We start from the raw sequence: 25425 nt of genomic DNA, 5'->3' as shown, positions 1-25425 counted from the left end.
TTTATCTTTTAGCTCATTCCTTCTGGTACTCCACTTTTTGAAAAATTCTTTGACCTTGTTTGATATCTGACTGTTTTTAAAAATGGTTGCCTTTCACCCCAAACACTCCACTTTGCATAGTGCTGATTCTTTATAGTGTGCTTTTTCACTGAAATAGCTATATATAAATCCAGTGTAGTAGACTGTAAGTATATATGTTTTTCCTAAGTTCTGAGGGCTACCATATACTTGTATCTAGTAAGAACTACTGAAAAACAATTTTGATAATTTCGTCAAGTTGGTAAGTTTTCTGAAAAATTCATGATTTCTTCCTTTGAGTACCTTTTCCTGCCATTTATTCTTTGTTCTGGTGAACAGCTTTGTCATGCAGGCTGACAAAAAGGGGTGCAAGTGATAGAACTGGGCCTGCCACAGGAAACAGGAAGAGCGTCACAGTTTTAGGCGAGAGACTCAAAGCCCATTCAAGGAGACATCTGAGGAACAGAAGTAAAGATTAACAGATACTGAGATTCTGGGGCCAGCCCTTGACATTGTAGGGGACATCATGAACCTAACTGCAGCTTGGGAAGACAGGCCAGCATTTTAACAAGTGGAAGTTGAAAGCACCCATTTCTAGGGTCAGAGAAGGGGCAGTGATGGGTGGTGGGAGAGGTCAAGAACTTTCTCCCTAGAGGCAACGCTAGAAAGACCAAGGCACTGCTCACTCGGTTGATGCTTCCATTTCCAGGGACCCCATCCCCTTTGCTAATGGACTATGTGTGTACAGCACAGGCAAGCAGGAGGAATTTAGATTTTATTTGGTATGTTTTATTTTAGGAGAATTGACACAAGAGTCTTAAGGAATTACTTTTGGAGACCTATTTCATTTTCTGCCTTTCATTTATTTTTCCTTCAAGCAGTGTTTTATTATTATCATCATTATTTTTTTTAAGCCTGTGCATTTTCTTTTCATTATTGTATATTTCACAGAAGCTCTGGAGCTTGAATTTGCCTGGCTGCCTTGGGGGAAGATGAGCTCACTTCTGGTGTGGAAATTAGGGGCAGGGCTCTTTCTTATTTCAAACACAGATAGTGGTTATCATCCATGTTTACTTAATATTTTATGACTTGAAAACATAATGACTGTTTACATGAAATATGATTAAATTGCAGAGATGGAGGGGGGATGCTAAATTAAGTCCTCAGTATTCTTTGTAACCTTATATTTCATTTCAAGTAACCTCTCCTACATTCCAAAATTCAGAAAGTAAGTCGTGTGACTATTCTAAGTGAGAAGAAATTGAAGTTACTTGAATATCTTAAAAGTGGAAAATGAAGCCAATTCTAGCAACATGAGGCACTGCATAGAGGCCCATAGGTCATGAGAAATCACAGGAATTTGTCCAGGCCACTGGAATAATGGAAAATTCCTGGTGGAGGAAATTGGACAGAATTGAACAGTGAAGAGCACACAGGTGGAAGGGATGAAAGAGGACAGTGGGCTTGTGGGGCAGCAGCCTCTGCTAGACTCCAGGCTGGTGATCATCCCTGCGTGCTGACAGCTGAACTCCTCTAGTCCAAGGGCAGCTGTGGAGCTGACCTGGGACCGGAAGTTGTCCCCATCACCCCCACCCCCAGGGGGCTACAGAGAAACTCACTTAGGCCATCTCCTAAAGCTTTAGTAAGCAACCTCTTGCCATCAAAGAGGGAAATAGCAAGAAAAAGCACTTTTTTCTTTTTGTGTTTTTCTTTGTGTTTTGTTGGTTTTAGGTTGGGGTCACAGACTGCATTAGTGCTTGCTAATTCTACCCCTGTTATTAACTAGAAAAGAAATTCCCTTCAATACTGAAGAAACCATTCAAAGCTTAAAGGAAATAGTGATATTGAGGAAAACTGGGAGTGAACAACTTGATAGATAAAATCAGTGACAGATAGATGGGTGGATAGATGCATGGACAAAGAAGTAGATAATGAATCTCAGAGTCCACTGGAATACATAGAACCAGTCTTTGACCTCTTCATTTCTCCCTGTCTGGTGTCAGTGATGTGTAATACATGTGATAGCCTCCTGGGTGGTCCTCACACCTCTAAACTTCGGAGTTATCTTTCTTTTTAATAGGTTTTTTAACTTGCTCAAACCCCATCTCAGGTAATGGGTTGCTCTAAGTCCCCCTAAAGATTCCTTGGCATGAAGTTCAGGGGCTTGGATCACCCTCCTTTCTTGTTTACTTGAAATTCTCCACCTTTGCTGTGTGTCTTATTTCCTGTGTCTCTTCTCTTCCCTCCACCCTGCAGTATGCAGCTACCTTCCCTTTCCTTTAATGATCTACAAAGAACCATTAAGACAATTAATACATTTGGCACTGAAGATTCAGGTAGCTGGGGGATGGAGAGTCACTTCACAGTACAGCCAAATAAACAGTATAAAAGTAATTATTAAGTAGCCTTATTCTACCTCTCCTTGTTCTAACTCCCAGTGACCTTCACCACTGGACATTTCTTTCTTGTCCTCATTTTTCCTTCCACCCAGTTGTCTCACCATTTTGCTGGGCCATCAGTCCATTTCTCCAGCATCTCTCTCCCTCTCAGGTTTCCAAGGGTAAAACCAGAATTCTCCTTGTGTTCTTATTGTTCCAGGAGAGCACTGAAGGATGTTTTTCTGTAATAATCCCAACTGGTCTTTTGATGATTAACATCCTGACTATGTGGGAATAGGAATGATCTTTATTGCCACCGTTCCTAGACACTGTCCTCCAGCAGGGTGGCAGAGGAGAGCCACTGCTTACCTGGGGGTCCTGCAGAGTTCAGAGCTGAGTTCTGCCCAGGAGTCGTGCAGCTCACCTGGATATCTGGGGACTTTCCCTCTTCTAAGGCTTAACATGTAGGAGCAAAGGAAGGTTGGATCAGATCATTCAGCTCCTGGCTCTGGTTTCTAGGTCAGGGTGGAACTATCTCCTGTGCTGAGCAAATTTTTACACATAATTTCAGCAAGGAGTTTTATGGTCATGTCAGATATTACTAGAGCTTTAGCCAGGAAAGACAATATGCATTACTGACCTATTTCTTAAGAAAAATAATAATAAATACAATTTAAAACCCTATAATTTTGCAACCTAATAAACTTTTCTAAGAACAAGTTTTTAACGGATAGCAGCAATTTTAATTAAATATCTCATCTTTCAAAAAACCTTTGTATACAAGCTCCAGTAATGCCGCTTTATTTTGCCTATTTGTTCTTCAAGAAAGGATCATACATGGTAATATTAAAAGGACACTCACCCAAGTACACTCTACTTCAATATTAGGGCCCTCCTAGTTTTGCTCTAGAATGAAATCTTTATGCCAAGGATTTTCACTTTCCCTCTGTTCTGCCTTCTCTTCCAGACCATGTCTCAAAGCCTGTCATTTCACATCCAGCCTGGCTGCAGGCTCTTTTCTAGCAAACAAACAAGAGTCTTAGCACCTCAAGAGGAATTCTACCTTTAGTTCTTTGAAAATAACAAGTTTCTTCTCCAGGCTACACTTGGAAAATATGGTCTTGTATGTCAGGAGCGCCCCACCCCAGAGCCTTTTTACAAGCATGCCCTCCTACTTTCATTGATATTCCCTAAACTATTATGTTTCACCTCTTGCCATGGTGATACTGACAAATCCAACAAAACTCTCAACATTAGTACCAAAATTACATTCAGAATCTTATTTGTATTTTTTAGTTTTACCCATTATATAAAGCCCCTCAAATAGGAAGGTGGTTGGAAATGGTAGTGTTAGGAGAATGGCTTTGTGTTAGTATGGAAGGAGCAAGGTTAACTCCTGACACAGACTCGTTTTGAGACAACATAGAGAGTCAGAAGTATATCGACCCCTGATTATTGAACCCGGAATGGGTACACATGACCTGACAAAGGATTTTCTTTAATTTATTTTTTCTTACACAAGCAACACATGTATGCTTTCACACTGCAGAATATTCAGATGTTATTGATAAAATTAAAATCTCCCTACCCTTTGTCCATGGGAAGATACTTTTCTTAGTTTCATATGTATTCTTTTCTTTGTCTATTATTTTCTTATATATGTACCTATAGAAACATATGGTATTATTGCGTGAGTGTGTGTTCATGAAGCAATATTGTCAACTAGTTTTTCTGGTGCCTTGAGGATGACTTTTGTAGCACAGAAAACACTCTTCAGAGGTGATGTTTGTTTTTAAAAATTGATAATTTATTAGTTATAGATTATGAAACCTATATCTTATGCTTGAAGAAGAGATTACAAATCTTATTATTCTATTCATAGCAAATTTCAACAATCCCTTTAAGAGGTCTTTGATTAATATTAAGACCAATTTATAGAGTTAGGTATTTAAACTTCTTTATCCAAACTGTATTCATGAAACTAATATTCTGTTTCCTTTTAAAGTTCTACATTGTCTGATTTAACAAACAAAATTTTCCCGAGTAGTTAAATAGCTCGTATATGAAATAAATTAAACTTATAAATAGATGATTCTTAAATTCTCTTTATGTTCCATTAATATTTATGAAGCACAGACATTAAATTAAAATCACAAGCCTAAATAAATTATATAATACATTTTAAATTAGAACCACAAGATTGCTGTTCTAATAAAGCTATTATTCTATCAGACCAAATTTTGAATATTACAGGTATATGAAATATAAAATTATGCAAAATTCTGAACACTAAATTATTGAAAACAGATTTGTTTATCTTGACATTTATATATTTACCTTCAAATTTTCTTAGGGTTGAAAGATGCTTACTACTAAAGAAAAATTATGTTATTTCACATGATTTTGGGGGTTACTTTATTATATAATTTTGGGGTTGTTTTCTTTGCTTGATAGAGTTTTGCAACAAACAGAGGTTATAGAGTTGCATAATTGGATCACTGTGGCAATGATGATATGCATTGGTCCTTACTTACATGAAAAATTGTAAAGCCAAGGACTCCAAAACTTCAAGAGTAAGCTGGCCACAGACATAGCTTACATGCCTGGATTCGAGTTCTGTCATTACTGGATTAGTCAGGGTTCTCCAGAGAAACAGAGCCAATAGGCTATACATAGTTACATAGAGAGAGATTTATTTTAAGGAAATGGCCCATGTGATTGTGGAGGCTTGGTAAGTCCAAAAATCTGCAGAGTGGGCCAGCAGGCTGGACACCCAGGAAAGAGGGGCAGTTTGAGTCCAAAGGCAGTCTGCAGACAGAATTCCTTCTTGCTCAGGGGATGTCAGTCTTTGTTTTATTAAGGCCTCAAACTAATAGGATGAGGCCCACCTACATTATGGAGAGTAATCTTCTTTACTCAAAGTCCACCAAGTTAGTTTCATTTCAAAACACCTTCACAGAAATAATGCCATTTGCAGTGACATGGTTGGACCTAGAGATTGTCATACTGAGTGAAGTTAAGTCAGACAGAGAAAGACAAATATCATATGATATCGTTTATATGTGGAATCTAAAAAATTAGTACAAATGAACCTATTTACAAAACAGAAATGGAGTCACAGATGTAGAAAACAAACTTACGGTTACCAAGGGGGAAAGGTGGAGAGGGATAAATTGAGAAATTGAGATTGACATATACATACTACTATATATAAAATAGATAACTAATAAGAACCTACTGTATAGCACAGGGAACTCTACTCAGTACTCCATAATGACCTATATGGGAACAGAATCTAAAAAAGAGTGGATATATGTATATGTTTAACTGATTCACTTTGCTGTACAGCAGAAACTAACACATTGTAAATCAACTATACTCCAATAAAAATTAACTAAAAAAAAGAAAAAAACCCACAAAAGCACCTTCACAGAAACATCCGGAATAATGTTTGACCAAACATTTGGGCACTGTGGGCCAGCCTAATTGACACAAAATTAACCTTTTAATTACTCACCATTTAAATCAGATTAGACTGTGAAATCCTACACAGGGGGCAACATCACTTGATTAAAGCTTGCATTCCTAAGGCTAAAATAAGTAAATGCAGTTCCATTTAACTCTAAAGATCTTTGAGCTTACATGAATCCTACCTGAATTCTTTTCATATGCTGTCTATCAATATTGCTTATCATTAGGCCCCATAAAACTCTTATAAATATTTAAATTATATCTCTGAACTTGAGGTCACCTACGTATATTTTCCATGTTACTAGTTCTCACAGGAGTACTTTATTCTTTGATACATAATATTCCTCTGCACGAATGTGCTTTAGTTTATTTAACTGACTCTAATTGATATTCAGATTTTTTGCTATCACAAATAATTATGCAATAAATAATCTTGCATGTGATTTCTTGTGCATAAGTGTTTCTGTAGGGTAAATGCCTAGAAATAGATTTGCTGAGTCTTAGAGTATGCATCTATTCAGTTTTAATCCATTACTACACTGCCTAATTGTCCTCCAGAGTGGCTATACTAAGTTAACACAACAGCAATATGAAAATACCTTTCCCTCTAATCCTTACCAATCAATTGATGTTATTGGACATTTTATTTTTTGCCTGACTGTTGCATAAAAAAAAGTATTTCATTTTCCTTTTTATTTGTGTGCTTCTGAATCTTTGTGAGACCAAGTATCTTTTTGGATATTCATTTATCTTTGTAATTCTTCTGCAATTTGACATGGGTCTGTTTCTAGAATTTTTATTCTTTAAAAAATTGATCTCTTTTTCTTATTGTGCCAATAATGCTATTTAAATCACTATAGGGGCTTCCCTGGTGGCACAGTGGTTAAGAATCCGCCTGCCAATGCAGGGACACGGGTTTGAGCCCTGGTCCGGGAAGATCCCACGTGCTGCGGAGCAACTAAGCCCGTGCACCACAACTACTGAGCCTGCGCTCTAGAGCCCACAAGCCACAACTGCTGAGCCCGTGTGCCACAACTACTGAAGCCTGCACGCCTAGAGCCTGTGCTCTGCAACAGGAGAAGCCACCGCAATGAGAAGCCCACACACCGCAACAAAGAGTAACCCCTGCTTGCCACAACTAGAGAAAGCCTGCGTGCAGCAACAAAGACCCAGTGCAGCCAAAAATAAATTAATTAATTTTAAAAAAATTTAATAAATCACTATATATTTATAATACAATTGCATATTAGATTGAATGAATTCTATTGCCCCAGGCCAGTTACCTTTTTAAAGCAAAAATAAAGATATAAATTTTATAATTAGCATGTAAAAGTTTATGAAAAATCCTGTTGACCTTAGATGTGGGATATACTGAATTTATAGATTCATTTTTGGAGAATTGACATCTTTAAAATGGCAAATCTTACCCTCTGTGAACTTGGTATTTATCCACTAATTTAGGTATACTGAGTAAAAGGAACAGTTGTAAGTAGGCCTTTAGTGATGTGGTGGTGAGGTGTGGGAAGAAAGGAGGTGTTCTATAGTCCTGTGATTAGGTCTCAGTCTTTTGGTGAGCCTCTGCCACTGCACTGTGAACCTCACCAGTGCTTCTAAGTCCCCCCCCACTCCCCGCTCTTAGCTGGGAGAGGATGGCTACAGGAGTCTGGAGTTGAGTGTTTCCCTTCCCCAGGTTACTCTCTGGTAAAATAGTTTATTCCAAGGGCAGCCTTTGTTAAGAAGAATAGAATGCAATGACACATTTCAAAAAGGTTACTTTTCCCCTCTCGCTGCTAGAAGCACAAAGGGATTTTTCTCTGATATTCACTGTGAGGACCTATTGGAGCTCCTAGTGATAAAATTCACAAGTGTGGGACAGCCCCCCATGACTGGGTCCCCTTGGAGTTTTTAACTTTCGTACTTGTCCATACTAATCCTCTAGCAAGTCTTTAATGATTACAGTTCAAATTTTCCTACCATGGCACTGGTTCCCAGAGAGGCTGGAAGGCATACTAAAAGGCAAAAACACAGTTTAAAGAGACTGAACAAGCATCAGAACCAGAGTCAGATATGGCAGGAGTATTGGAATTATCAGACCAGAAATTTAAAACAACTATGACTAATATATTAAAGAATCTAATGGAACAACTAGACAACAGATAATGTAAGCAGAAGGATGGCAATCCTAAGAAAGAAGCAAAAAGAGTTGCTAGTGATCAAAATCACCATAACAGAAATGAAGAATGGCTTTGATGGGCTCATTAGTAGACTAGACACAGCTGAGGGAAGAATCTCTGAGCTTGATATCTTAATGGAAACTTCTAAAACTGAGAAGCAAAGCAAAAAAAAGGAAAAAAAAAAAGACTGAAGAAAACAGAACAGAATAACCAGAAACTGTGAGACATCTACAAGAGATCTAACATGCATAATGGGAATACCAGAAGGAGAAGAAAGAGAGAAAGGAACAAAAGCAATATTTGAAGTAATAATGACTGAAGATTTACCACAAATTAATGTCAGACACCAAACCGCAGTTGCAGGAAGTGCAGAGAATACCAAGCCCTCTTCCCCTGCTTCAAGGAAGGACATGGTCTAAGGAGTAATTTATGCTCCAGAGTTCCCCTTGGAATCAGGCTGGGACTTCACATGAAATCACATCCTTTTTTGGCTTCTTCCCTTTCCCTGTCCTTCTCCCATTCGCTTAATGTCTCTAGGAAGCCTTTCTTTAATAAATCTCTTGTAGCTGAAAAAATAAAAATTAAAGTTTAAATGAATGTTGAAATCTACCTAAAGTTTTACTTATGTCATTTGACATAATCATATTGCTTTAACTTTTAATGTGTTAACATAATAAATTACATATAGAGTTTTTTAAAAAACAGTGAACTCTACTTCATCATTTTTTAAAAATACACTGCCAGATTTGATTTGCTAATATTTATTTAGGACTCTACCTCTATGTTCTTAAGTGAAATTGACCTCTAATTTTATTCTTGGGCAGGATTTGCCTTGTTTACATTTAGAGATTGTAATAGTCTTATAAAATAACTGTCTTCTTCTTTTGTTGTGTAGTATATGGTCGTATTTTGTAATGATCCATGGATTTTTGATAAATATTTATGTCTTTATTAGGTACAGAATTTGCTCTGTTTCATATAAATTGAAACTTCTTAATGGTATTATTTAAGCATATATTTATATTTGTATTGCTCTGAACATTGTCTCTTCTCCATTTTTCCTAAAAGGACTTTTCTAATAGTATCTTCCAAAACTTCTATTAGATAAAATTTGGATCTTCTGGATGGATTGTTTGAGATTCTGTCTTCCTCTTCTTACTTTACATCTTTTTATTGTGTGTGTGTCCTGTATTCTGGAAAAAAATATTTGGGTTTTTCCTCCAGCTCACTAATTTGCTCTTTTTGTGTGTCCCATCTGCTATTCTACTCATCTTTTGAATGATTCATTTCAAAGATGAAGCCTTTAATTTACACGATTGCTGGCTGATTCTTTTTAAAGAATTGCTGGTTAAAATACTCTTGGAATATACTGTATCAATTAAGCTTAGAATAAAATTACAAGTCCTTAAAATGGCCTAGATTGTTCTAGATGATCAGACTCCTGTGGATTCTCTGAACTCTCCCCCCCTTGCCCATTCTGCTCCAAACACTTTGGTTTCCCTGCTATTGTCAAAATTTCAAACCCTCCACACACACATACCTGTTCCCCTCCCCTGCTTGCCCTATTTCCACCCCGCCGGGCGTTATAAGACTTGCTCCCACCACTATTCAGATCTCCACTCAAAGGTTACCTCCCCATCAGAGAGATAATCCCTGACTACCTTATCCAAAGCAGCACCTAATACCTTCAAAGACATATTCTCTCTCCCCCCTACTCCTTTCTTACTCTGCTTTATTTTTTTTAATTAATTTATTAATTTATTTATTTTTGGCTGCGTTGGGTCTTCGTTGATGTGTGCAGCCTTTCTGTATTTGCAGTGAGTGGGGCTACTCTTCGTGCAGTGCACACAGGCTTCTCATTGCGGTGGCTTCTCTTGTTGCAGAGCACGGGCTCTAGGCGCACGGGCTTCAGTAGTTGTGGTGCGCGGGCTCAGTAGTTGTGGTACGCAGGCTCTAGAGCACAGGCTCAGTAGTTGTGGTGCACAGGCTTAGTTGCTCTGTGGCATGCGGGATCTTCCCGGACCAGGGCTTGAACCCGTGTCCCCTGCATTGGCAGTCAGATTCTTAACAACTGCACCACCAGGGAAGGTCCACCCTGCTTTATTTTTGTCCAAAACACGTTTTGTGCTCTGATATTTTCTTTTGTTTATATTTTTTTTGTCTGTCTCGACCAGTAAAAATTGAAATGTCCATGATGGTAGCAACCTTGCCTGTTGTGTTTACTGTGGTATCTCCAGAAGTTAAAGTACCTGGTACATAACAGGGAAGCTGAGGAAATATGTGTTAAATAAAGTAGTGATGGTGTCTAAAGTCCAGTGCTGCCAGCTCTAGTAACTATTTCTTCACGTGTGCGTTCTTTCATGCATGGTACCTCTTTCTCATGATGCTGGCTAATCTCAACTGTTAAGTGGTCATGTGTGTATCTTTGTATTTGTGTTGCCCTGTTTGGCCATCCTGGGAAAGCTCCATCAATTTACTCCAGCCAACATATGGGGGAGGTTCATGAAATGATGCTGGGAGTGGACTGGCAGACTGCTTGCAGTCACTTGTGGGAGAGGCAGAATATTGATTGGGGTGTACCTATAGCTACAGGAGAGATGGACACTCTTCATTCCTCTTGTTTGTGACCATTATTCCAAGATCCTAGTCCTTCCTTTCCAATGGAGGCCTCTACATGTGTTGTTGCTGTCTGAAGGTGGGCACCACTCTTGCTTGTTTCTTTACACAGGGAGAACCATGGAGTGGTTGACATACTTGACTTCTCCCGCTGTAGTAACCCTGTCATCTTTCTGTCCATTGTCCCAGGGCTCCCTCCTACTTCAAAGGTCTTTCAACCAAGTGCACGAAGCAGCACACTTTCCTTAAAAATAATTTTTTAATTTTGAAATAATTTATGACTCACAAGAAGTTGCCAAATAGTACGGAGGATTCCCATGTACCCTTCACTCAGTACAATGTATGTTATACGTTGTCAAAGCCAAGAAACTCATTCTGGCACAATACCATTAGCTCAGGTGCAGGCCTCATTCAGATTTCATCAGTTTTGACATGCACTCCTTTTTTTTAAAAAACAGCTTTACTGAAATTATGATTCATATACCATATGCCATACAATTCATATCCCACAAATTCACCCATTTAAAGTGTACAATTCACTGATTTGTCGTAAATTCAGAGTTGTAAAACCATCAACATAATCTAATTTTAGACCATTTTCATTACATCCAAAAGGAAAACCCATACCCATTAGCAGTCACTCTTGATTCTCTATCCTCCAGTCCTAGGCAATCACTAATTTACCTTCTGTCTCTGTGTATTTGCCTAATGTTTTCATCCATTTTGTAGCATGTATCAGTACTTTATTCTTTTTTATTGCCAAAAACCATTTTATTATATTGCTGTACCACATTTTGTGTATCCATTCATCAGTTGTTGGAAATTTGGGTTGTTTCCACTTTTTGGCTTTTATGAATGATGCTGTTGTAGACTGTGTTTATTTTTGGGGGGGGTAGTTCTATAAGATTTTATGACATAGATTCAGATAACTATCTTCACAACCAGGATACAGCAATGTTCCATCATTGCAGATAAAGTCCTTCATTTTATCTCTTAATAGTCACACACTTTCCCCAACCCTAACCCCTGGCTACCACTGACCTGTTCTCCATCACTGTAGTTTGTCACTTTGAGAATGTTATGCAGATGGAATCATACAGTATTCAACTCCTTGAGACTGACTTTTTTTTTTCACTCAGATAATGCTCTTGAGATCCATCCAAGTTGTTGCATGTGTCTGTAGTTTGTTTCTATTTATCGCTGAGAATTATTTCATAGTATGGGTATATCACTGTTTGTTTATTGATTCATCCATTGCAGGACGTTTGGATCGTTTCCTGTTTTGGGCTATTACAAATAAAGCTTCTATGAACATTACTTTATAGGTTTTTGTGTAAACATTAGTTTTCATTTATCTAAGATAATGTCCAGAAGTACAATTTCTGGCTCATGTGATAGTTGCATGTTTAGATTTTAAGGAAAATTCCAAACTGCTTCCCAGAGTAGCTGTATCATTTTACATTCCCACTAGCAATTTATGAGGATTCAGTTTCTCCACATCCTCTCCAGTGTTTGCTACTGTCAGTAATTTTTATTTTAGCTGTTTTAATGGGCATGTATTGGTATCTCATCATGGTTTTAATTTGTGTTTCTGTAATGACTGATTGTATTAGTTTTCTATTGCTGCCCTAACAACTTACCACCACTTTAGCAGTTTAAAACAGCACAAGTTTATTGTTTTATAGTTCTGTAGTTCAGAAGCCTGACACAGGTCCCATGAGGCTAAAATTGTGGTGTAGGCAGGGCTTCATTCCTTTTTGGAAGATTTATTTCCTTGACTTTTCTAGCTTCTAGAGGCTCCTGGCCCTCCTTGCATCTTCAAAGCCAGCAATATCACATATCTTTGACCCTTCTGTTGTTGTGTATCTCTGACCATAGCCAGAAAAGATTTTCACCTTTTAAGGACTCATATGATAAAACTGGGCCTACCTGGATAACCCAGGATAATCTCCCTATCTCAAGGTCCTTAACTTTTTTTTTTTTAGAATTTTTTTTTTGACATGGACCATTTTTAAAGTCTTTATTGAGTTTGTTACAATGTTGCTTCTGTTTTATGCTTTAGTTTTTTTGGCCCCGAGGCATGTAGGATCTTACCTCCCCGACCAGGGATTGCACCTGAACCCCGTTCACTGGAAAGCAAAGTCTTAACCACTGGACTGCCAGGGCAGTCCCAAGGCCCTTAACTTTAATCACATCTGCAAAGTCCCTTCCACCAAGTAAGATCATATATTCACAGGTTCCAGAAGTTAGAAGGTGGACACCATTTGGAGGCCATTATTCTGCCTACCACATTAATGGTATTGAAAATTTTTGAGTGTACATATTTTCCATTCCCTTTGGTAAAGTGTATGTTCAAATCTTTTACCCATTTCTAATTGGATTGTTTGCTTTACTGTTGAGGTAAAATACTCTTTACATGTTCTGGATATGAATGTTTCATTGAATACATGATTTGCAAATATTTTCTCCCAGTTTTTGTTTTGTGTTTTTATATTCTTAATAGGGTATTTTGCAGAGCAAGCATTTCAAATTTTGATGAGCTCCAATTCAGTGATTATTTCTTTTATGAATCATGCCTTTGGAGTCATATCTAAGAACTCTTTACCCAACTCTAGGTCACAAAGATTTTCTTCATGTTTTCTTCTAAAAGTTTTATAGTATTACATTTAAATCTGTGATATATTTGTCCAGAAGCAACTAATATTTTCATCTTTCTGCATAATCAGGACTTTCTGAGCAAAAATTACTAGCAACATAGGCTAAAGTTTAAGCATTTTATTCCCATAAATTTCCCTGTATCACTGCTTGAGCTACATACCACAGATTTTTTAATTGAAATTTTTATTGAGATAATTATAGACTCACATGCAGTGGTAAGAGATAATACAGAGAGATCCCTCATACACCTTGCCCAGTTTCCCTCAATGGTAATATTTTGAAAAATTATAGTATAATATCACAACTAGGTTATTGACATTGATGAAACCCATTGATTTTATTCAGGTTTCCCCAGTTTTACTTGTACTCATTTGTATGTGTGTGTGTATTAAGTACTATACAATTTTATCACCTTTGTAGGTTCATGTATCCTCCACCACTGAGCAGTTCCATTACCACCACCACAAGGGTCCCTTATGTTGCCCTTTTACAGCCATACCTCTCTCCTTCTCATCCTTCCTTTCCCCACCTCCTCACAACCACTATTCTGTCTTCATTTTCTAAAATTTTGCAATTTCAGAAATGTCACATAAGTGGAATCATACAGTATGCAATTTGGGGGGATTGGCTTTTTAGCATAATTCCCTGGAGATTCATCCAAATTGTTGTATATATCAATAGTTCATTTTAAATTAATTGCTGAGTAGTTTTCCATGGTCAGTGTAACTGTAACAGTGTAAAAGTTTGTTAAACCATTCACCTGTTGAAGAACATCTGGACTGATTCCAGTTTTTGATTATAACAAAAAAGCTTCCATGAACACTCATCTATAGGTCTTTGTGTGAGCATAAGTTTTCATTTCTCTAAGATAAATGCCCAGGAATGCAATTGCTGGGTCACGTGATAGTTGCATGTTTAGTTTTTTGAGAAACTGCCAAACTGCTTCTTGAAGTAGCTGTACTATTTTACATCCCTACCAGAAATGTATGAAAAAATCCAGTTTCTCCAGATCCTCGCCAGGATATGGTGTTGTCATTATTATTTTTTTTTTTATTTTAGCCATTCTGGTAAATATGTAGTGATAGATATCTCATTGTGGTTTTCTACAGTTCTGATGTGCTGTATTTTCATTTTAATTCAGTTGATTTAAAACGTTTTTCCCTGGGACTACTTATTTGACACATGGATTATTTAGAAGTAGATTGTTTGATTTCTAAGTGTTTAGTGATTTTTTTCCTTTCTTTCTGTTATTGAATTCTAGTTTGACTCCATTATGATCAGAGAACATACTTTATGTGATCTTAGTTCTTTTAATTTCTTAAGGTTCATTTTATGATCTAAGAAATAGTCTTTTGTGGATGTCCCAAGCACACTTAAAAAGAATGTGTGTTCTGCTGCTGTTGGGTAGAATGTTCTTATAAATATCAATTAGATTTCTTTGGCTGGGTATTGTTTAATTCTCTTAAATCCTTCCTAACATTTTTTTCTACTATTTCTACTACCTTTTAACAAAGGGATATTGAAGTCCCCAACTGCGATTATGGATTTCTCTATTTCTTCTTTCATTTCTGTAAGTTTTTGCTTCATGTACTTTGCACCTCCCTTTTTCATGTGTTTTAAGCTATTTATACTTAAGGTAATTATTGATATTTCAGAATTCATGTCTGCCATTTATTATGTGCTTTGTTTATTCTCTTTATTTTTCATTCTTCTGATTTTTCCTTTCTTGTCTTTCTCGGTGTTGCTTGAGCTTTTTTTTTTTTTTTTTTTGTATTCCATTTTGATTTATCTACAGTATTATCTCTTGAGTCTGTCTCTTCATTCAGTTTTTTTAAGTGGTTGTTCTAGGTGTTACAATAAGTATATGCAGCTTATTGTAGTCTATTATCATCAGTATTTTACCACTTCAAGTGTAATGTGGATGCATCACCATTGTTTAGGTCACTTTATTCTCCCTCTTTATAATGTAGTTGCCTTAAAATATTACTTCTACATACACTGAGAACCATATCAGACACTGTTATAACTGTTAAACATGATTTTTTTTAATTGCAAGGGAAAATAATCTATTGGACTTGCCCATATAGTTTATCCTTTAAGTTGTTCTTTCTTCATTTTTGATGTTCTTTGTTTCCTTCTGTTATCATTTTCTTTCAGTATGAAGAATTTGCTTTAGCTATTCTTTCATTCTGCTGGGGATAATTTCTCTTAATTTTTTCTTTATCCTCTAATTCTTCTTATTCCTGAAGCATATTTTTACTGGATATATAATTCTGGGTTGACGGTTCTTTTCTTTCAGTACTTGAAAAATTTTGTATCACTTCTTCTGACCTTCATGATTTTTAATGAGTAACCAGCTGTTATTTGAATCATTGTTCCTCTGTAGGTAATGTGTTGATTTTTACCTGACTGCTTTCAAAAGTTTTTCTCTTGTCTGTGACTGTGATGTATTTAGGTATAGATTTTGGAGAGTTTATTCTGTTTGTGGTTTGCTCAGCTACCTGAATCTGTAGGTTTATATCTTTCATCAAAGTTGTGAAGTTTTTAGCCATTGTTTCTTTGAATTGTTTTCAATACTGCATTTTTTTTTCTTTCTTTCTGGGACTTTGATAACATGAATCTAAGATCTCTTGTTATTATCCTATAGGTCCCTAGGACTCAGTTTATTCAAAAAACATTTTCCCTATGTATTTTTGATTAAATAATTTCTATTAAACTACCTTAAAGTTCACTGATTCTTACCTTGTATCTCCATTCTGTTATTGAGACTGTCCAGCGAGGTTTTTATTTAGATTATTGTATTTTTCAGTTCTAGAATTTCCATTTAAATTTTCTTTACATCTTCTATTTCTTTGCAATATTTTCTGTTTTTTAAAATTTGTTTCAAAATTGTTCACAATTGCTTGTTAAAGCATTTTAGACAGCTTTTTGCAAATCCTGCTCAGACAATTCCAACATCTGTGTTATGTAGATGTTGTCATCTATTGATTGTCTTTTCTCATTTGGTTTAGACTTTCCTGGTTCTTGGTATGACAATTGTGTACTGTACCCTGGACATTTTGAGTATTGTGTTATGAGACTTTGGTTCCTATTAAGTCATCTTCTTTAGCAACCTATTTAGGTTCAGAATGCATATCCTGTTACTCTTTTGGTGTACTATAGTTCAAATATCAGTTTAGTTTATCAAGACTCTGCCATGCTATTCTAATCTGCTCTGCTTCGGTTACCCAGATGACTGTACTGCATCCCACAATCTCTCAGCACTGTCTGAGTATATGGAAGGGTACCACCTCTTTGTTTCATGGCAAGTTTGGAAGACAGGGTTTCACCCTCTGACTCATGTGGCGAGGGTCATCTCCTTGTTACTACTGTGGGCAGAGTAGAAAACAGAGCTCTGCCCCCTTGGTCTGCCACTGCAGTGCCCAGTGTGGTAGGGGAGAGGAGTGGTGCTTTTCCTAATGTTCACCCCCACCCAGAACAGGCAGGTATGGTTAAGGAGTTTGTGTCTTGTTGGATCACCTTTTCCTGGTCCTCTGGCTAGAGAAAGCAGACTTTTCTTGGGGCTGCTTTCTGTCTGTGACTGTTGATGTTTCTAGGTTCTCTAGCATTCAGGCTGAGGTATTTATGAGGCAAGAAAAAACTCAGAGAATTTACTGCCAGGTTGTTCCTCAAGTTCCAAGGTCCCTAGCCACTCCACTTTATTTTCTCCTCCCTTTAGAGTCTTCTATAAGTGTCTTACATTTTTTCCCCAAGACTTTTGTGGTTGTTGTTGCTGTGATTAGTGGGAGAAATAAAATGGAATGTGTTTACACCATTTTGTCTGGAACCAGCAGTCTCCAGAGCAGCACCCTTCGGTTTTTTTCCTCATATTTAATTCCATTTTTAAAATTTTTCTAGGATTCCCCTGAAGTTACCCATTTATGTTTCCCTCTGTGGTAATGGATTTTAAAATCACACATCTTTTCTGTTATTTCTAGTTAATCACTATGGAAGGGAGAGCTTCCACATGGGATCAGTTTGTCCTCTAGAACAAGAGTATAAAGAACATTTGTTTCTGTGAATTTATTTTATGTAAAGGGCTTATAAAATATAAAATTTAAATTATTTAAAACTCTCTTAATAAATCCTGCTTATTGAGAATAACAAAATTACATGCAAAGAAATACTAATTTCAGCAAAAATATATGCATCAATTAATAAAGCATTTAAATGATTAAAACTGGGATTTTTTTTCTAGCTTTATATATATAAAGAAATACCACAGAGACAAAGTGAGCTATTGGATTGAGCTGCTTTTGAGAAATCAGACAGCTATTGATTGGTCAATCGTTGCTATGGTTGACTCCATGGCAACAGTTGAGATGAAAGGTGAATACAAAGGGGGAAGAGAAAGAACTTAGGTGAGAATCCCAAGTAAAACCCAGAGAAAAGAGAAAGAAGAAGGGTCTCAGGGGGACTTCTAAAAAGATTTGTCAGAGGTTTAAGAGGAAGACTGGAGGATCAGTGAGCTCTATATAACTACTGAGATGGAAAAAAAAAATAGTACCACTTTGAAAAGAACCATGGATTGATATTTGTCTTCAACTTAATCATCCATTATAATAATTACTATTACTTACAATTTTACCACAGAAATTAACATGGACTATTTGAGAAACAAAGGTAAACTATGACCGTTGTGGGCATGTAAGGATATTAATTAAAGTGGAAAGATGCCCTATTGCATTAAAGAGTTTATACAAATTATTTTATCTGATTAGTGTGAGTTTAAGACAGATTGATAAAAAGTTTGTAGCTTAGTTTAAAAAAAAAAAACATTGACAGGTTTCACCATACTTGTAAGAATGTTTTATTTATTTACTTCTCCATAGCAGTTCAGTCCTTCACTATATAGTTGAAAGTATTAATTTAGAGGTTGTCTATTAAGTCTTTTTTAGTAAATTAAAAGCTAACACGTAACCTATACCAGAAAATGAAGTTTAATTACTTTAAAAATTCTGAATTATATCATTGGAACATAAATGCATTTATATAACTTTTAAGTAATTACAATAATATTAGTAATGAATAGTAAAACATTACCAAAGATTCTGTTGGATCTAAGTTAATAAATGAATTAAAATTATAATTAGTAGCTTGTGAGCAAATGGTGCTTGAAAACAACAAATGCAAATAGTGCTTGAAAACAATGCCTTAAATATCTCCCATATTTTGTAATTATTAATTAGCAAACTACTCTTTTACAGATTGGATCAAGGAAAGCTTCAATGCAGCTAATGAAATTATCATAAATTTGAAATTAGTCTGGCCTGAATTAATACTCTATTCTAAAGCTAGAAACTTGATTTACATTTTAAATTTTAAATGCTTTTCATTTTCTTTCTTCAAAACCTTTCCTCAAGTCTAACTGTTTTGTTAATAGTCAACCTTTCCCTCCATGAGACACATCAGTAGTAAATCGAATGAAATCAGGATTCTTTTCAACTCTTTGAGAACTCATTTAAATGACTGGTACAGGAGTTCTGTGCACCAGCTTTGAAGATATTTTATGCTACCAATCTTTACTTAAAATGATCTCAATTTACACAAACTAGGGAAAGGTAAGAAGTCGTATATTTATTGTCAATGATAAGTTATTTTTTCCAATATTAAATTCTAACTTAAATTCTATAAAGAACATCTAACAAAATCTTTAGTTCACTTGAAGGCTGGATGTGTGTTACCTTTAAAATATTGCTATATTCTATGTTTTCTGTTACAGTAAAAAAATTAAACAGTCCCTGAGAAGAATAAGAAACATAGTAATATGTATGTGTCAATTATATATCTAATAAAGCTGGGGGAAAATGCTAATGGTAAATTATGTGAAACTATAGTACTTCATTCTTTTCTGTTCCATTTCAAATATTATTTCATACCTAGTATTCCTACATACAAAATCATTATTATTATAGATATATTTTATTCTGGCCATACCCAGGTCACAGCCAGGCACAACTGGGGTGGACTCCTGGAGTTCCTAGCCTAAGTGCTTGATCCTGTGCTAGATACTGAGATGTCAACAATCAATATGATGCTGTCAGTCCAGTGATGGAAAACAGATATGTGAAAACATAATTTTTATGGAATCCAAAAAGCAACAATGAAGTATGTTCAAAATACTATGGTAGGGCTTCCCTGGTGGCGCAGTGGTTGAGAGTCCGCCTGCCGATGCAGGGGACGCGGGTTCGTGCCCCGGTCCGGGAAGATCCCACATGCCGCAGAGCGGCTGGGCCCGTGAGCCATGGCCGCTGAGCCTGCGCGTCCGGAGCCTGTGCTCTGCAATGGGAGAGGCCACAATGGTGAGAGGCCCGTGTACTGCAAAAAAAAAAAAAAAAAAAAAAATACTATGGTAGTGCAAAGGAAGAATTTATAAGCCCGAAGGAGTCACAGAAGACCTTCCAGATCCCAGGCCTTGTCTGCTTTCAAAGAAGTATCAACTGAGGGCAATTCTTCATGATTAGAATAATGCAGTTTAATTATAACAATGAGCTGCCGTTGATTGAACTCTTATGTACTAGGCCCTATCCTATGCCAAGTAATTAATGTGCCCTGCTTTTGATATAATTCACACAACAATCTCATGTCATAGGTATTTTTATCATCCCCATTTCGTTGATAAGGAATCTGAAGTTTGGAGAGGTGAAATAGCCAGTCAAAGCCACAGAGTTCTTCTAAGATGTGGGGATGGCATAGTGGGGACCTGGGTCCAACAGGTAATGGCATATAGCAGGGGCCTCATTTAATATGTCAGAGTGTGAATGGTGACTGATCTCTGTATGGGGATTTGTTACATTATGACCAGGTTCAGGGGCGTGGATTACTAAAGGGTGTCTTTAGGAAACTAAGGAAGGTAAAAGAAATAAAAGTCAGTCCTGAGGATAGCATCCTAGAGCAATGGCTTTTGTGCAACAGTATAGCTTACTACTACCCCATGTGTGTCTGGGTTCAAATCCTACCTCCATCAATACGGCTTGTGTGACCTTAAGAAAGTTATTTAACCTCTTAACCCTTACTCCTCTTCATTAAAAATACATGAATTATTCTGTGTTAAAACTCAATAGTAACCGCTTAATAAACGTTAAAATTCTTATTATTGACCTCAGAGAGTGGGGTAGGATGAATTGGGGGATGGAGGTCACAAACCCTCAGAAATATTGTGTAAAATTATGTGTGGGTACATAGAATTATAGAGAGGATGGGAACCTATATCTACACACAAGTGTGCAAAAACATCATATTATGCAATAAACTTTAAATCAACTTAAACTTGACCCCAAGCCCCCATTCTGCCTTGGATGGCAGGAAATCCGAGCTCAGTCATTACTGATACTCTCCCAGCCCCATCCTTGGACAATACAAAGCTTCCTGAACTTTCAGGGAGGCCTCCCATGAATGGATTGGCAGGTTGTGCTCTGTACAACCTCAGGGGGACAATTCGCATCTCAAGAGGCTTGACCACATTCCTGAAACAGGAGGGAGGAAAAAATAGAGCATGAAACAACCCACCAATTAACATTTCAATAAATTATCCAGCCCCATGCATTTTTTTTTTTTTTTGAGGGAAGAAGAAAGTCCATACCTTTCATTAGATTCTCAAAGCAAAGAGGGAGTCTGATTTGATCCAGTAAAAGAGATGGGTGTCAAACCTCTGTGCTCCACAAAGCAGGAAAACATCACATTTGCATTGATTATAGACCCTTTTCATAGTGCTGACACATCTATGAGCTTTGAGTGGCCTCATTATTTTTTTATTAAATTGGGTCAGGGTGGGGGCCCCCCATTCAACCTAAATGCAGATGGGGTCATTGTGACTGAACCGCAATATACACAATAGGTAATAAATTCTGGGAAATGAAATCTGTCATCAGACCCCTCTTTCACACAACAGAAAACAAGATGGGGTATAACATTGGGACTTGAGGCAAAAAAGTCTCCAAGATAAAGAGCCAGAACTGCATTCATTGAGTTATAAAGCATTTGGGCGGGGGTGGGGGGGGCTCTTCTTTGGACAGAACAGGAAAGGGCCAGTATTGATTCAGTAAAAAGTATGTAAAACTACTGAACAGAAGACCATGTACGTAATGGAGGGAGTTTGTGAAATACACGATGATTTTGCAAATAAATGTGGACACCTGAATAGCCACTTCATTATCAGCCTCATCTTCAAATACAGGGGGAGAGAAAGTGCTTTCTGAGGAGTAGTAGAAAAAACACTCAAGTTAATGAAAGTCATATCTGTCATTTTAAGTGCTCATTACAATGGTTATTTTTACCAGCATTTAATTTTTATAAAATTCAATTCATCAGACCTAGATCCATGATTAATCACCTAAGTATGACTAGACAAAAAGGGGTACTAATAAACAGTAAGAGAATGTCTAAGTCCCATTTTTAGCATTGTTCTTGCACTAAGTAGTTTCCACTTCTTACATCCCATTGCCTTTGGAAGAATCTGCAAGTCCCTATTTCATGATAGTTCAGTTTAGTCTTTTGTCACATTGATTTCAGAGTTCTTTAATAATTAAAAAAAATCAATGCTTTCAGAGTTCTGACATGTTATACAATCGTACTTTACATTTTTTTATCATCACAAAAATATCATCCATCCATAGAGATAGCTGAAGATCCTTCACTAATGTGCATGGTGTAATACAAAGTACATGAAATTTGAGTTAGATTCAAATTATATACCCTGTTTCTTCATTTGTTAAGTGGGATTACAGTACCTACCTTGTAGTACCACAGGTAATATAAGTAAAATGTCAAACACAGTGTCAAGATACGGTCAGTATTGAATAAATAGTAGTTTTCTTCAAAGTAAAAGTACTAGACAACTGATAATGAAGACTATTTTATCTTGTGAGTTCTAGAACTGTGGAATTTTTGATCTGGAAAGGCCCTGAATACGAAATTTTATTTTACAGATGAGGAAACTGAAGACCCGAGGAGGTGAAAAGACTTGTTTAAGGTGAAATATCTAGCTTTCTCATTAAGTAACTGTTTGCTGAATGAAGGAAGAACATTACATCATCATCAGAAACCAATTTCCTGTGTGCCAAGTAATGATCTATCTCTTACAATCATGGCCTATGACCACGTGTGACAATGTGGAATGTAAAATATGAAAAAGATTGATAAGATTTGTATGTATCTTCTTCTTAAATATATTTTTCATTGAAATTATTGAAATCTATGTATTAATTGCACTTCACACTTAACTAATTTAACTTGTCTATTTAGGTTAAAAATGGCATTGATTTATTGTTCTAATCAATTACCTACTTTTATAATTATTATATATTACATATTTAAAAAAAACCTAAGTCACACGTGGCATATTATGACAAACAGTAGGCCATTTAATTGCTGGTTCATTGTCCAGTCACAAAAAAATAGAATTGTTGGAAATAAATTCATTAGTATAAAATACAGTTAATTTGGCATATTTCTGATGTTCAGAAGTTAGTAAATTTTATTTTCTACTCTATCAGTCTTATCAGATTTATATACAAAAAATACAAAATGGTAGATTTCCATATAAAAGAAGAAGGCATTATGATGTATGAATTTTAAAATAGTGGTTTCCTAGAAATTGCACTGAGGCAGTCCTGCCTTCCTGGGGTTATTCAGCAGCACTTCAGCTTATATAATTACCACACTAGCCTGTCTTACAGAGCCCACAAGGCACCCAGATTGGTCACCATGGCAACAGATTCTGAATCAGAGTAGCCCATCCTAATACAGTGCACAGAGCTTCTTCTCGGAAAAAGTTTTTGGTTTTTGTTTTTAATTTTAAACACATTCCCCCAAATTACAGGTATACAATTTCTGAATTTTTGTTCTAGTTTCGTTATAAGTGTAATCTGACCATTAAATGTCTGGGCACACAGTTTCTTGAAAAGCGAAGAAAATATAATGCAGATATTTAAATACAGATCGCTTTTTCATTCTGGGCACCATTTTGAAAAGAAGAAGATAACATTTCAGAATAAAAAGCACCTGAAGAAATAGTTGTGGGAGGAAATTGACTCTCTTTGATCTTTATGTTGCAGTAAAAGCTCTTTTACGCTTATTTTTAAGACTCTTAAAATGCATAGATCTAAGCAAATAAAATACTGTTTTTCCATTAAAATTTAAAAAAATGAACAAACACATGTAGCAAGGGCCACATTTATAAACCTTGTGCAATAAAATTCTCTTTTTATCTATCAAGCAGAGAGTACACAGATTTGCTCAAGATTCCCTGTCTACCCCTGCACCGCCAGGAGGACAGTAAAGCCTTGCAGAGGCTGCATCAGCTGGTACTTTCTCATTTCTTGTTTGCTGTGTGGACAGGCATTGCAGCTGTGGTGACTGACGGTAAGAAGAAAGGCTGATGATAATTTTCGCACTTCCCCATCCATTAATTCATTTGAAACTAAAGGTAGGGTTTTCTTCCCTCTCCACCGCCCCCCCCCCACCAATTAGGAAAGATATTTATGTTTTATTTAAAATTCCTTTCTAATCTATCACCAAACAAGAGAAAGAAATTCACACATAACTCATAGTATATGACCCTGTTTACAAAGTAAGCTCAACCTTTTGTTTGTTTTCTTCTAGAGCTTTAAATTCAACTCCTATTTTATGCCATATTTCCATTTTCAGCCATCATTGACACCAGAGTGACTTGGTTCTTGATGGCCTCTTTGAAATGTCTCCTTTTTTCCTTTCCCCTTTGGCTCCATTCTTACTGTGTTTTCTGAAGTATCTATCCTGCCCGAATGCCAGCAGCCCTGTGACTTAGGGAAGAAGGTACATTTAATCCATTCTACAGAGGAACAGATGCTCCCTTCAACGAACGTGGCTGGCCTCACAGAAAACGGGGCTGGAGTCTGAGTCAGTTTTGATCCCCAGAGCTCCTGCTTCAGGGCCCATGTTATTTTCCCTTCTCTTTCCTGTGGGCTTCCTCCTTTGCAGAACAATGTGGATTCCAGTTCCTGCTTTTCTAACTACTGGAAAGAGGAGGAAGGTCAGGAGTGGCCGTGTCAAGGACCCTTGACACGCTGAGGAGGCCCCCTCTATTTCCACAGCCTCTGGTATACTTAAAAATGAAGACATGCCAAAGTAGGGTTGTACTGAACTTAAAATATTTACACTTAGCAATTACTTTTGTAGGAGGAACAGAGGCCCTCCAATGCTGTTAGTGTATCTCTGTAAACACATGTATCTAACCTCATTTGGAAATATAAACAAATGTCTGAATTTTTGGCCTGTAATGAATTTGAAGTCCTGGCCCAGTACCCTCTTGCCTCAGTGGAGGAATGCCCCAACCCCCAACATGAACTTCAGGGGTCCAGAGGACAGTGATGGTAGCAACAGAAGATTTCAATTGGGACAAAGGTGGCAGGTGAATAACAGCTAATACCGTAGAGCATTTACTGTGTACCCAGGACAATTCTAAGTATTTTATGTGTGCTAACATAGTTTGCTTTCTTAGACAGCTACTACTGTTATCCACATTTTTATACATGAAGAAACTGAGGCACAGAAAGATTAAATAACTTGCCCAAGGTTGCACAACTAGCCATGGTACAGAGTCTGTACTTTCAAGCACTGTGCTACTCAATCTCTTACTGAATGCAAAGCAGAAACCACAAGGACCAGAGGGGGAGTGTGAGTGTCCTCAGACTCACAGCAAAGGGTGGTGTGTGGTGTGTGGTGGTAGGAGCATGACACAATATCACTAGTAAAACTAGGCGGGGCTCAGCAATGCGGTCCGTTTTGATTCTACCCCCGTCAATCAAATGATGGGGTGGTTGTCCCCAGGGCTGCAGGAGGTGGGGAAACAAGGTTGACCCCTGCACTCATATTCTCTCCCTATAGGCCATATGATGTGTTTAAACCGTAAGTGCCACTTTTCAGTGACACCTGGCATCAGATCTAGTTTCATAGGCGTGTGACTTGGGCAGTTGCCCAGAGCCCTGTGCTCTGAAAGATCCAGCACTTGTGTTAATCCTCTGTTGTCACCATCTTGAAAGTCGTAGTAATTTCTAAACAGGAGATCCCATATTTTCACTTTGCACTGGGCC

General features: G+C 37.0%; 1 protein-coding gene across 10 annotated transcripts in view; it reads left to right on the top strand.

Annotated features, from left to right (window-relative positions):
• ASB4 (ankyrin repeat and SOCS box containing 4) overlaps nt 1-25425 on the top strand; it is a 363721-nt gene that overhangs the window by 99070 nt on the left and 239226 nt on the right. For 9 of the 10 annotated variants that reach the window (XR_013829960.1, XM_079932597.1, XM_079932599.1 and 6 more), the window contains 2 exons: nt 22282-22325; nt 23574-23716. Coding sequence is in view for 9 of the 10 variants with exons in the window: in XM_079932597.1 (XP_079788723.1) it covers nt 22282-22325; nt 23574-23716 (187 nt within the window). In the remaining variant the exon portion in view is untranslated. Of the gene's footprint in view, nt 1-5394; nt 5412-22281; nt 22326-23573; nt 23717-25425 lie in introns of those variants that run through there. The other variant, XM_079932600.1, reaches the window with a different exon arrangement.

The sequence above is a fragment of the Stenella coeruleoalba genome, assembly GCF_951394435.1.
Source record: "Stenella coeruleoalba genome assembly, chromosome: 9".
Taxonomy (NCBI): Eukaryota; Metazoa; Chordata; class Mammalia; order Artiodactyla; family Delphinidae; genus Stenella; species Stenella coeruleoalba.
The sequence above is the reverse complement of the archived record's forward strand: the minus strand, read 5'-3'. Positions and strand labels throughout refer to the sequence as shown.